Raw genomic sequence first — 14645 nt, 5'->3', positions numbered from 1 at the left:
TTCTCACCAAGATATTCCAAAATATGGTTAAAGACTGAAATAGATGGCAGCACATGCCTGTAATCCCAGCTCTTCTGGAAACTGAGGCAGAAGGATGACAAATTTGAGGCCAGCTCAGGCAACTTAGGGAGATCCTGTCTCAAAATAAAATAAAAAGGACTAGGGCTGTTACTCATTGTAGAGTGCCCTTGGTGTCAATCTCTAGTAGCCCCCTAAAAAATGACCACTAGAGATGCTATCTCTGTTACATAAGGAAAAACATCATGTAAGGTCTTATAAATATTGGTCATATGTTTTCGTGTGCATGGCAATTGTTCAATTATCTGCATGTGAAAGGCTCAGTCTGTGGGCAACCCAGTTTTTTTCCCTATTTTTATTGGTGTATTATAATTATTCAAAATAGTGGAATTCATTGTTACATATTGGTGCACACATATAATATAATAATATAACTTGGTCAATATCCTTTCCCTGTACCTCCCCCACTTTCCCTTCCCTCTTCTCCCTCCCTGATCCCTTTCCTCTCCTTTACCGATTTCCATTCAATTTTCATGAGATTCCCACCTCCTTTTTTTTTCTTTTTTTTTCTCTTTAGTTTTCACATATGAGAGAAAACATATGACCCTTACTTTTCTGAATCTGACTTATTTTCCTTAACATAATGCTCTCTAGCTCCTTCTGAAAATAACATAATTTCAATTTTCTTTATGGCTGAATAAAACTCCATTGTGTATATATACCACATTTTCTTTATCCATTCATCCATTGACAGACACCCAGGTTGGTTCCATAATCAGGCTATTATGAATGATGACGGGTCAGTTTAATCGCTGTTTACTGCTCTCTGATTGCTGAACTCAAAGCTCAGTCATCACCCCCTCTTTCAGATCTAGTGATTTCATAAATGCTCATAAAATATCTTCTGCCTTCACTTAAGTACAATGTAATGTAATTTCCACATGCTACACATCACTGAGAAAGTGCTGCTTGTTTAGCTATTGCCCAAAGGGGCAGAAAGCATTTCTTAAGGGTCTGCTAGGACTTTCCAGGTGTGTAGATATCAGCAAGGATCCTGCTTAATTATGACAACTTTTTCCCTTTTATTGTAACTGAACTGTTCGATGTTGGGAACTTGGCCTAGAAAATGAGATGTGACCATCATGAGACACAGGTATAAACAAAAGTTACCAAGACCTAGTCACAACTTGGGACAAGTGACTGACTCTTGAGATCAAAGACAATCAGAGGAAGCATGGATCAAGGCCTTTAGCCAACATCGAATGGAGCCAAGGAAGTAAGATAGAAAGCCAGTGAGGCAGGGTCAGAGGGAGCTTCAAGTTGAAGTATCAATAAAACAACTAACAATTGCTGAGTGCCCAGTAGGTGCTAGATACCACTTAGCATTTTGAAACCCAGCTATATTCTATTCTCTAAGGTTAGTACTATTTTTATCCTCATTTTGCAGATGAAGAAACTGAGGCAAGAAACTTCCCAAAGTCTCACAACTAATTTTCTAGCACATATTTTGTGCTAAAAACCCACCTCTTGGTTCTGCCTTCATGGTAGGACTTGATGAATCCATGTTCATAAACATTAAAGTTTAAGGAACAGACAGTCTTGAGGCTTAATATTCAGGATATTTACAACTCTGCAATGCATAAGAAAGCAATATGAAGGTCAAGTAAGGTGACTGTTCCAGTTACTATTGCCACATAACAAATGACTCCAACACTCAGCAGCTTAAAATAACTATTTATTTTTGTTCATGATTTTGTGGCACAGGAATTTGAGAAAAGTCTGGCTGGGCATTTTTCACTTAGTATCTCTCATGCAGTTAAGGTCAGTGTTAGCTGGGCTGCAGTCATTTGAAGGCTCAGTGAGATGGACATTCAAGATGGCATCCTCCCACAGCTGACCATTGATGCAAGCTGCCACTGGAGCCCTGCCAACACTGTCAGATACAGTGCCAACACGTTATATTTTCCTCTAATTTGGTCTCAAGGTCTCTCTGACAAGAATGGCTATAAATTCTAGCTCACATTGATAGGACTCTAGGGGAATCAGTTGTAGATGTTCATAATGTGCCTGTCTCAGTCTGTTCCTACTGCTATAACAAAATACCTTAGACTGGGCAATTTGTAGACAATAGAAATTTATCTCTCACAGTTCTGGAGGCTGGGAAAGAACTCAAAGATTGAGGTCCCCTCAATCAGCAGATTTAGTGTCTCCTTCCAGCCCTTTATGAAGGCCATTAAACCCATTTATAAGGGCAGAGAGAGCCCTCAGGATTTAATCATCATCTCAATGTCTCACCTCCTAATACTAGTGCTTTGGGGATTACATTTCAACATGAATTTTGTATGGACACAAACACTCAAATTACAGTACTCCACACATAGCTGCCAAAATTCATGTCCATCTTACATAGTAAGACATTCATTCCATCCCAGTATCCCCCAAAGTCTTAAACTGTCCCAGTACCAACTGAAAAGTTTAAAGTCCCGCCTTTCATCTAAGTCAGATATGGGTAAAATTCCAGGTACAATCCATCATGAGGCAAATTGCTCTTTGTTGTGAACCTGTGATCAAACAAGTTATGTGTTTCCACAATAAAGTGGTGAGACAGGCATAGGATGGACATTGCCATTCCAAAAGGGAGAAGTAAGAAAGAAAAACACATGAGTAGCAGATCCCAAATATGTCCAAAATCAAAAAAAGCAACCAATAAATCTTCAGGCTTGAGAATAATCTTCTATCCCATGCCCTACTTCTGGACACATTGGGGAGAGGGTTGGGACCCCAAGGTTCCATATGACCCTGATCCCATGAATTTGCTGAGAACACAGCTGCTCTCATGGGTTGGAATTCTGTGCCTGCAGTTCTCCCAGGCTGGAATCATATGTATTAGTGGCTCTATGGTTCTGAAGTCTTAGGAGATATTCACCCCACCGCTCTGCTAATGGGTGTTCCCTGCTATTGCCCCCACCCAATGTCAGTTATCTGCCTGGGTCCCAAAGGTTTCTGAGTCATCCTTTGAAATCTAGGTGAAGGTATTCCTGCCTTCATAGCTCTTACCTACAAGAGTTAGCACTACGTGGCTATCACCAAAGTTTATAGGCTACACCTTCTGAAGGGGTGCCTGAGCCAACCTTGGTCTTCTTGGTCTACAGCAGTGATGGAGCATTGTGCCTGAATTCACGGAGCAGAAGCTTGTGGCTGCCTGGACAGTGAGGCCTGAGGTGCCATTCTGCCTTCAAAGTCCTGGCATTTTGGTCCTGTGATGGGTAGAGCAGCCAGAAAGATCTCAGAAACACCTTCAAGGTCATTCTCCCATTGTCTGGATGAATATCACTGGTCTCCCTATCTAATCTTAACTTGGCCATACTTTTGATGTTTTCTCCTGAATCCACTTTCTCATTCTTTACAACCTGGCCAGATTGAGAAGTCTCTGATTCTTTAAAATCTAACTCCCTTTGAATTATAAATTCCATCTTTAATTCATTTCCCTGTTCTCACAGTTTACTATAAGCAATCAGGAGAAGTCATGCCACACCCTCAACACTTTGCTTAGCTATGTCTTCTGCAGAATATTCTAGTTCATCACTCTTAAGTTCCAATTTTCTTAAAGTACAAGGACAAGGACATAAAATCAGCCAAGTTCTTTGCCACTTTGTAACAAGGACAGACTTTCCTCCAGTTTCCAATACTTTAGTCCTCACTTTCATCAAAGATCTCACCAGAATTGCACTTACTGTTCTCTTCACAACTACTTAGAGAGTCTAAGAAGATTTGGGCTCTCTCCATAGTTCTTTTCTCGTGTGCCCTCATGAGGATCACTTACACCACTCATGGAAATGCAGGCTTTTTATACATCCCTTCCAAACTTTTCCTGCCTTTACCTATCACATACTTTCAAAGCTACTTCCACATTTCTAGATATTTGATATGGTAACTCCACTTCTTGGTATCAATTTCTGTCTCAGTTCATTCCTACTGCTATAACAAAACGCCTTAAACTGAGTAGCTTATAAAAAAAAAAAACCTATAAATTTCTTTCTTATAATCCTAGAAGCTAAGAAGTCCAAGAACAAGGTGCCATCAGATCTGGTGTCTGGTGAAGGCCCTGTTCCTCATAGATGATACTTTCCTGCTGAGTCTTCACATGGCAGAAGAGATGGAAAGGCAAAAGAAATTAAACTACTTCCTCTCATTTCTTTTTTAAGAGTACCAATCACACCCATGAGGGCCCCTCAGGTCTTAATCACCCAAAGGTTCTACAGCTTAATACTATTGCATTGTGGTTTAAATGTCAACATGAATTTTGGAGGAACACAAGCATTTAAACCAAAGCAGTGCCTTTTGTAGGATATTTCTTTTATCCTAGTGATAGGCCTAGTACCAAGTGTCCAACCTGTGATCAAGCGTCCCTCTCACAGGAAACCTGTTCATACTAAGAGATGCTCTATCTTGTCTGACCTGTGTCCAGTTTATTTCCATCAAGACAGTCACTCTCAGAAGTAGACCTAACTGAGAAAGAAGTTAGGTTCAGGTGTGTTGGTCAGATGAGACACAGAGGAGGTAATTCAAAAAGAAAACATGAAATAACAGGTGCTTATAGATCCAGGGGGAAAAAAAAAAAAAAAGACCAGCATGCCTCAGAGCCAGAGACAATGGGCAGGGTAGGACATGAACAGCCTACCAGCAAGTGGAATGTACGAGAACAAGCAAGGGGCCCATGAGCCAAATCTTTGGGTGGTGTAGAATCTTCCTGGGAGAGTTCCTCACAGGTCATTCTAATTTGTGGGTTAATAGCAGGAAAACATGATTCCCTAAGAGCCCCATGGTAACTGCAGCATATCTGCTCAACCCATATAGAGTATGGCAACCAGTGGGGCAAGGCAAGTAGGTCGTAACTAGTGGTCCCGCAGGAAGGTGGCCACTGGGAGGCAGCTGCATAAAGCAGATATCTGCACTGGCCACACTGAGGAATTAGGAACAGTAAGGAACTGGAAACTGGGTGGAGGAGGACCAGCTCTACTTCTTATATGAAAAAGTTAAACCTGAAGTAACAAAAAATTATATCAATTTACTATATTATGTATGGGTTTCTTACATGGCCCCTGGCTTCCCCCAAAGTACGTATACAAAGGGAGCAGGTGGAAGATTCCTGGCCTTTTCTGACCTAGCTTTGGTGTTTCACTACATCTATGGGTTGCCAGTCCACCCAAATCAAAGAGGAGGCAATGGAACCACGTCTCAATAAGAAAACGTGACACTGTCACATTGTAGTAGACATCGTAGCAGGATATTACAGAGATATGGGGAGCCATCTTTGGAAAATGCAGTATGTTCATTGAGCCTACTTCTCATCAACATTTAATTAAGTGGGGGGTACAGATGCTAGCTCCATGGGGACAGAAGAAGGAACTGAGCTCAGGACCAGGGTCCTGAGATGCTACTCATCTCAAGTAAACTACTGGCATTCTAAGTAAGAGTATGCTCTTGGAACCCCTTGCTAGTTACCTTAGGTCTCTAAAACTGCTAGAGCTTCCTGAGAATTTGGACTATTGTGGATTAGACTTTCTGAAAAGACTGAAGTGATTAGTAGGATACTAATGATTTATGAACAAGAATATAACCAAATATTGGTCATTTGTGAGCCACATTCATTATGATTGGCTGATCATGACTCTGTCCCTCTTCCTTAAAGTGTGAACCACAGGATCACAGTGCAGCTGAAGATAGGCACACTTCTCAGTCTCTGTGTTGAAACTGTCTGTTTTTGTAGGACCTACATCATCCTGGAATTCATCCTGGAAAAACAAACAAAAGCATAAAAAATAAGGATACATTACTAATGTAAGAATTAAAAAATAAACTGATCTAATTGTGTTCAGTATATTCCACCTCAAAAGAAAATCAAATATTAAAATACTAATTATCAAGTTATTATTTTCATTCCATAGTTTACTGAGTTTCTGAATCATATCTATCATCTGCAGTTCTATCAATATTTTCTTCCTCAGACCAAAGTCTCCATTCTAACACAATACCCTTATCCTAATTAAAGATTCTTGGTTTTAATGAGGCTAAATTTATCTTGTTTTAATCCTAATTTTATCTGGTCTCAAATTATCTCCATGATTCGATATTTTCCCTTCACAGAGAAGAGATTAATTCTTGGAGTATTTTTTCCCTCAAACAAATTCTAGTATCGGGACATGGAGACATGTTTTGAAAACTAACTTCTAGTTAGAAAAAAAAAAAAATCTGTGTGTGCGTAAGTGTGTGTCTTCTTTTAGCTTATCTCTGTTACAAAAATTTCTTCTCAACAATGTTAACCAATTTCAACAAATATATACAATTTAATTTCAAAACAACATTCTAAAACCAAGTCTACATTACTTTAGTGTTGTGAATGATGGTACTAATGATGATGATAAGAAATGTAATAGATTGTTTAACACAAGTTAAAACTTCCAATGAATTGTCTCTAATCCTGAGAACTGCTTTGCAAGATAAATAATCATCCCATTTCAAAGATGAGAAAACCAAGGCCCAGAGAGAAAGATGGTGTCCATTAGCCAAAGCCATATCAGTATGACAGTGTCTGATCCTTGAATGGAACTCAATCTGTTGGCCTACAAGCCTATCCTTATTCCCAACCTTAATTGGCTATCTTTGAACTAGGGTTCAGAACAAGGGTGGCAACTTTTAAAAATATTAGTCTTTGCTTCTGCAAAGTTTGGGAGGTAAATGGAAAGAGAGGTTATCCTGACCATGGGTGGGAAGTGACTGGTTATACTCAGCTGCTCCCAGTCCAGAAATTATATATATAACCAGAAGAAAACAAAATAAAATTACTTTTAGAAATTTTCATCCCAGTACCAGTCATTTTACAGGGCAAAGTTACAAAGGCAGCATGGTCTTATTATGCATGCAAAGAAGATACCAGCCATGGGAGACGCTTAAGGATACTTGCAGCTTGTAAGGATTGCATCTCAGTATAATTTGGTTGTTTTGGGTTTTTGCTTTTTTGCTTTTGGCGGGGAGCAATTTTGATACCAGGGATTGAGTTCAGGGGCACTCAACCACTGAGCCACAACCCCAGCCCTTTTTTGTATTTTCTTTAGAAACAGGGTCTCAATGAGTTACTTAATAACCTTATTTTGCTGAGGCTGGCTTTGAACTCGAGATCCTCCTGCTTCAGCCTCTTTAGCTGCTGGGATTACAGACATGTACCACCTTGCTCAGCTCCAGTATAGTTATTAAATGCACCTGCTGCTGGACTAAGTACATCACATGCAGTAGTTTCTTTAACCCCTACCTGTTCTTGTTTCCATTTGTTAAGAAGAAAACAAGTGCAGAGAGGCCAAGCAACTTGCCTAAATTTCTGCTTCCAGTTGGGAGTTCAACTCTAGTCTTTGGTTCCAAATACCTACACTAGCAACCATTATTCTTGGTAGTCTCTGGAACCTGTCCTGTTTCCCAGAAGGCTGGATGTGGTGTGACTGCTGCAAAGATTGCATGACTCTGCAGATCCAAATGAGAGCATTTCAATTGTCCTTGATATTCTACAATGATGCCTAAGGTCCAAGTGTCTGATGGAACTCAGCAGTGCTCATAGACATAATTCTAGCCTTGGAATGACTTGTGGGCAAGAAGACAGGCCCATATTCAAGAGAAAGTGCAGGACTCCTGCTGAGAAAATTGAAGCCTCCAGCTTCCTGGAAAGCCACGTTGTGTAGAGACAGGCATTAGGTCCCAGCCGGGAACACCTCGCTGGAAATCATTTGCCCTTTCCTAATGGCTTTTCTCCCTGAGCCATGTTCCTCTTCTTATTTCCATGCCCGAGTATGCCCTCCTAATCCATTGCTGTCCGTGCCCTGTTAAATAATCATCACTTTTCCTCCCCAGGGCCAGTCTCATTTCAGAAGAAATGCCAGTTTGTGCTTTAGAAATGTCAGGATTTCTACAAATCTCTTTTAGATCACTGCTTTGGCGAGCCATCCATCTCGCAGTCACTAAGCCCCTTAGTACTGACATTTATTCAGAAGTGCTATCCTTGGGCCCCCGGCTCTAATTGGCTTCACTCCTCTGAAGTGTGTCTGGGAACAGCTGCCCGTCCACTGAACGGTGCAGCCTGCCTTCACCCAGATGGAAAAGGCAAGGCTGGGGGCTCGAGATGGGAGCTCACTCCACCACCAGCTGTGGCAAATCTCCTGGTGCCAGCCCCAAAGGAGGACACTTGCTTGAACAGCTTTTCTGAGGATACGTGGCCGGTATTAACCTTTGGTTCCTGTGTTGTTGTTCTTTTCACAGGAATTGACTATCTCCACCCAGACCTGGCCTCCAACTATGTAAGTACAAGCTGACTTTGGCGGGGAGTAATGTGTGCTTTTAAGTGCTCTGGTGCCTCTGGTTATTAGGAACACATGGACACATGCACTCACAGACATGCATGCATGCACACAGAAACATGCACATACCCCAACATCATGTGTGCACACACACACACACACACACACACACACACACACACACACACACACACACACACACTCAGTAGAACAGTTTATCTTGTTAGAGACACAGCTCAAGCCAAAGGCAAATGACAAGACATGGGGACTGGCATCAAGCAAAGGCAGTATCTATGTGAGGAAAAAAGAAAGAAACCTGCAATTTGAAAGAAGAGAATGCCAACAAAATAGGTACAGGGAGGGATGCAGAAGAGAGAGACTTGGCAAGGTTTGAATCAACTCTGGCTGACAACACTGGTTTAAAGGTGGAAACAAGCCATCTGGGCACTTGCTGGACAAAAATGAAGGCAAAATGCCAAAAACTGCAGCAACTCACATTACACCATCACTTTATGAAAGTAAGAATGCTATTCTTTTTATTCTTTGTGTTGCTTATGATCACTTCACACCAATGTTCCCCATGACACTGAGCATCACAAGAACTGATAACAGAAAATCACATGAACGCAACTGGGTTGGAACCACACACTCTATTTCTGACCCAGCAAGTCAGACACTGCCCTCCTGGTGAAACCTGCAAGCCCTTTAAACATGATCGATCTCTTTTTCCAACCGCAGAGAGCACAATGTGCAAGCATTGGTGTGTTTGCTTAAAATTTTATCCGAACTATTACTAAGCCATCCTTCCCCTATAAACTCCAGATCTGAGGATAAAAAATATCTTAGTATATAAAGAGACTTATGTTTAGGAGAACAAGAGCTTAAAAAGGAGAAAGGATGGTTAAAACAAACATGTTTGGGGGTCAACATTCTGGGTCCTTTGCCCTAGAGGGTGTGTGCATCTACATTGCAAAATGAAAATGGGGTTCTTCATGTGTTTGGTGCTGTGGGCATCAGGAAACAAGGCAACTGTTTTTATATTGACTGCATGGGCCTTTATAAATCTGGAAGCATCCAAATTGAGCACAGCATCTTTTTCGTTGTTGTTATTTTCAGATGTACATGACAGTACAGTGTATTTTGATACATTATACATACATGGAGTATAACTTATTCTAATTAGGACCTCATTCTTGCAGTTGTATCACTGGTTGTGTATTCATATATGATTATAGGAAAGTAATGTCCAATAGATCCATTCTACTGTCTTTCCTATTCCCATCCCACACCCTTCCCTTTATTCCCCTTGGTCTAATCCAGTGAACTTTTATTCTCCCCCTGCCACCTTATTGTGTTAGCATCCTCATATCAGAGAGATCATTCAACCTTTGGTTTTTTGGGTTTGTCTTGTTTCGCTTAGCATGATAGTATCCACTTCCATCCATTTACCAGCAAATGCCATATTTCATTGTTCTATATGGCTAAGTAATATTCCATCATATGTACCACATTTTCTTTATCCTTTCATCTGTTGAAGGGAACCTAGGTTGGTTCCATAGCTTAACTATAGTGAATTGAACTGCTATAAATATCGATGTGGCTGCATCAATACAGTATGCCAATTTGGGGGTTATATACTGAGGAGTGGGATAACTGGGTCAAATGGTGTTTCCATTCCAAGTTTTCTGAGGCATCTCCATATTGCTTTCCAGAGTGGTTGCACCAATTTGCAGTTCCACCAGCAATGTATGAGTGTACTTTTTCCCCCACATCCTCGCCAGCATTTGCTGTTACTGTAATCTTGAGAACAGCATCTTTTTCAATATTAAGGAAAGGTGAAATTAATCATTGGCACAGTCTAGCCATTATGGTCCTGGAGAGGAATGGCAGAAGGTAAACCAAAACTACATTCCCAGTCATGATAATCTGCTCCTACAGAGAAGGTAATAAACTGACTGTGAGAGGCAGAGTCTGCCCCAGTCGTCCTGTGGGTGGCACCTTCTCCTCCCCGGTCCCCATGGCTTCCTGCCCCACTGCTAAAACACATGGAGCATAGAGTAGAGCTGAGAGTCTGTTCGCTCACTTTCTTAAAGAAATTGCCTCCGTGCAGTCCTACTTTGCCTCCTCCTGATCTTGACCCTCCTTCCTCTGCATCCTCCACGACTGCAGGACCCTGCAGATGTCTGAAGTGGGGACTGAGAAATGCTTGTGTTGCACTTTTCCAAGGCTCTGATATCCCACCTCACAGAGAGGTGGCAGGGATACTGACCTGCAGGGCCAGAGAGTCCAGCTTGGGAGTGCTGCCCTTCACTCCCAGAAGCATTGGTATTTTCCAAGTTTCCCTCCATCTCCAGGCCCCAGCATCTCCCAGAGCAGATATATAAGGTTCCACTCACTTTCCCAAACCAGCATTGCTCTGTTTTGCCACCAGAAGACCCAAGGTTGGGTAGCTGCCCATCAGGCTGGAAAGCTGATAGTGCATAACCTCCCTACTGCACATGAAGTCCAGTCCCATGAAGGCCAAGACCACCATGATGGGCCTCCACACCATCCCATCTCCTCCTCTGCACCCCAGCCCAGGCATTTCCTGGCAACCTGCTCCCAACTCCAGTTACCAAATTAAAAAGGGATACTAATTTACACGGGAAAAAAATCTTCCAGGATTTTGATAAGCTGTGTGTGCAATGCTAGTAGACAGTATGATTCATCTGCCAAAACCCTCGTCTGAAATTGGGAAAGGAAGCTTCCAAATTCGGAGATGCTGGCTCCCTCCAATCAGTAAAATCTCAGAAACATACCTCAAGAACTCTGTGGGCTCTGAGTGCTAGACCCTTTTTTTTTTTTTTTTCCATTCCTTTTCTGAAAGCAATTGTTCTAATTAAAAAATAATCATTTCTATATGTATACTTTTAATGAAATTGGACTCTTATTGCATATATAATATTGACCCATCCACTTGATATATCATGAACATTTTTATACTATTAATATTTATAAAAATATGACTTTAAGGGCTATATAGTACTATCTCATGCCTTAGTTACTTAAGCATTCTGATCCCCAATTGTTGGGCAATGAGGGTGTTTCCAATAGGTATCTCATTCTCTGAGAGAGCATGACAGATGCTTGGAATAGGGACTCCATAACCTGTTAAGGAGAGCTGAAAGAACTGGAAAAGTTTATTCTGGAACAAAAATAAAACTTAAGAGGTATGTTAAAGTATGTTTTCAAATATTTTAAATTCTCCTGTGGAATGAGGCATTCATCTTGTTCAGTAATTTCTCCCAAGAAAATTTCCAACAACGGGTGGCAATTGCAGAAGGGAGATATTGGCTTAGTTAAAGGGAGAACAGTCTGGTGATTAGGATCAATAAACAAATGGACGTAATTATCTGGAAATGTTCAAGAGGAGGGTTGATGGCTGTTGACTAGGGATGTTGTTGAAGAGACAAGGCCTATCCTAACCTTAATCTAGATGATATTCAATAATTGAATAGACAATGTGATTTCTGCATAAAAATATGCATCTTGAAAATTTCCATCCATAGCAGGTCTGAACTTCAACATTCATCAAACAGAAAGCATGTATAGACAGTACACATGGCTGCAAACATTTCCTGTCTCTTTGGTACCTGTGATAAAACTGAATATCCAAACACCTCATTCTTAATTCCTCAGTAGAGAGAAAAAATGATAGGTTTTCACCAGTCACGGTGTATATACTCTGTATAGAGTTGAGACTGAAGATACTAACCACATTTATCTTCTTTATTTTTAATTAAAAATTTTACACTAACATTAATAGAACGAGAATGGCAGTGGAGCAAACCTGCCCAGGAGAGCAATGAAACCAGTAGACGATGATGGGCTTGAAAATTGTGTGAGCAACGGATTAACAGGCAGCGTCACACCTTGTTAAGTGGCTTAATGGCTTGGATGTGATGAGCTAGCCCAGTGCCCTTCTAGAGAAAGGTACTTTGGGGAAGTCTTTGTTTGGGTTTCCCTGGAAGCCAACCCAGAGACAAGGGTTTGAACAAAAGTAGTTAATTTGGAAGGGATCCTAGGGAGCAGAGATAGAGAAGCAAGGAATGAGACAGAGAAAGGAAGACAGTCAATAAACAATGCATTATCAGACAAGTTATCACTGTGGGCAGCGGAAACTGAAACCCACCAGGGAAATCTGAGAGACGGTGTAGAATATGTGTGCCAGAGTGATCTCACCTGGCATGGGTTTGCTGGAAGAGCTGGGGGATCTGTACACCAACTCCATCAATCAGTGGTTGAGGGCTGGCCCCAGGGGATGTTCATAACACAGCACGTACTTCTTCCCCTGCAAACGGGTACACAGCAATATCCGCACAGAAAGGATGACTTGGTCATCTCGTAAAGGTGATAAGAAACAGTAATGTTCTCCACTGGGAAAAAGAAAAACTCCTTCTTGTTACTGATTAATTTTCAATGAGAAGTGGAAATTCTACCCCAGGCTCTTCAGAAAAATTTTCTCATAATCAAACCAGGCAAAATGTTTCCCACAGCAGAATTATTTTCAAAGGCTGGTTGCTCCATATATTAAAAGAGAGGGATCAGAGTCTGCCAGTAGTTCAGTGTTCTTTCTATTAAACTGAGAATTAAAATACTTTGAAAACTGCAAATCAATATATGAACGTAAGTCGTTACTGTTAATTTGATTCAACAAATCCACATTGAGCCTGTTGTGTGTTGGGAGAGAAGGATAATAACAGTCACTTGTATTATGACCCTATTGTTCTATGATTGAATTTAATCTGAGGATCCAGTCTCACGGGTAACCATTCACCATTCCAAATAATTAAAATTCTCCTTTTTCCACTATAATAGTAATATGGAATGAGTATTGCCCAAGAGACTATTTTAAACCAAGTAAAATATATAGTTTCTGTAGCTCAGTACATCATTTTGTGTTGAGTCCACCATATGCAAGGCTCAGGGGAAGAGAGATCACTAAGATGCGGCTACACTCCAGAGGAGACTGCAGGTCAGTAAGGACACAAGTGTGTGAGACATGTCTTACAGGTTAGGGGAAGGCAGACAAGGAGGTTGTTCATCTCTTGAGTGGGTGGCTCCTGTCCAGTGAGGATTGCAGGCTTGTATTCATGGAAAATGGTCTAAGCCAAGGGGTTCTGCTAAGTCTATGGAATTTAGAAGGTACTTCTTCAAGAACACGTGGAGAGTGACTGAGGATGGCAGCTTTCGCAGCACGGGAGTGGTGAGGCAGGGCATCTCCAGCTTTGTTTTGAAGCCCTGCTTTGCTGTAGCCACAATGATAAAGAAATGGCTGGTGGGTCTATAAAACCCTAGGAGAGTCTTCTTTGTATTGGGGTTATCTTCATGGAGAAACAGAAGAAGCATCCCTCAAGAAACCAATGCAATTGCTCAATGTAAATCCCAGTAAGTTCAGCATTATCAAAAGAAAAAAAGGCAGATCAATCAAGCTAAGTATAAGACTGTGAGGATAGGAAAGTTAAGACTAGAGAGGAGGTTTCCAAAATAAACCTCAAAGGCCTTGGAAAATAGCATCTAAGCAATGAGAAGATAAAGGGAGAAAGATTTATTGCTCATAGTCAGGGATATGATGGATGAGGAAGGATGCCCCAGAAGAAGCAGAAATTTCTAATCCACATCTTCTTTCCTATCATGGATCTTGGAATAAAAGGATATTCATGGTAAATCAGAGGGGAGAGTATTGGCAGGTCTCAGTTGGGCATCTCTGCCTCTGACTGTGGCTCTGAAGGCAACTTGGGTGGCAGGGCTCAGGTTCTGGTAGCTAGGGCAGCTCTTCACCCATCTCTCATCCTACTCTTGGGTCCAGTGGGCTAGCCTGGGCATGCTCTTCTAATGGTGATGCCAGAGATATAAAGGACACAAAGCAACAACACACAAGGCCATTTAAGGCCTCAGCTCTGAACTGGCACACTGACACTTCCTCATGACTGCACACTATGTTTTTTTTTTCCCTATATACGCACACTTACGATAAAGTTTAATCTCTAAATTAGGCACAGTAAGAGTTCAACAACAATAATTAGTAGTGAAATAGAACAGTTATAAAAAAATTCTACAATAGAAGTTACACAAATGTGATCACTCTCTTAAAATATGGTACCATACCCACTCTACTTGTGAGGATGCCAGGTGTTGAGAGGGACTGAGATGGATATAGGCAGTGTGATGCAGCATTCCATTACTATGTAAGAGTTGTTTAAATACAAGCACTGCACTATTGTGACAGTTAATCAGATAACATCA

At 41.2% G+C, this 14645-nt stretch overlaps 1 protein-coding gene across 1 annotated transcript in view; it reads left to right on the top strand.

Annotated features, from left to right (window-relative positions):
• The window catches only part of PCSK2 (proprotein convertase subtilisin/kexin type 2), a 295543-nt gene that overhangs the window by 155189 nt on the left and 125709 nt on the right, over window positions 1-14645 (top strand). The window contains exon 5 of the mRNA XM_079128483.1: window positions 8323-8360. Coding sequence (XP_078984609.1) covers window positions 8323-8360 — 38 coding nt within the window. The remainder of the gene's footprint in view (window positions 1-8322; window positions 8361-14645) is intronic.

Source organism: Sciurus vulgaris, assembly GCF_902686455.1.
Source record: "Sciurus vulgaris genome assembly, chromosome: 2".
Taxonomy (NCBI): domain Eukaryota; kingdom Metazoa; phylum Chordata; class Mammalia; order Rodentia; family Sciuridae; genus Sciurus; species Sciurus vulgaris.
Note: the sequence above shows the minus strand (reverse complement) of the source record. Positions and strands in the feature narration are given on the sequence as shown.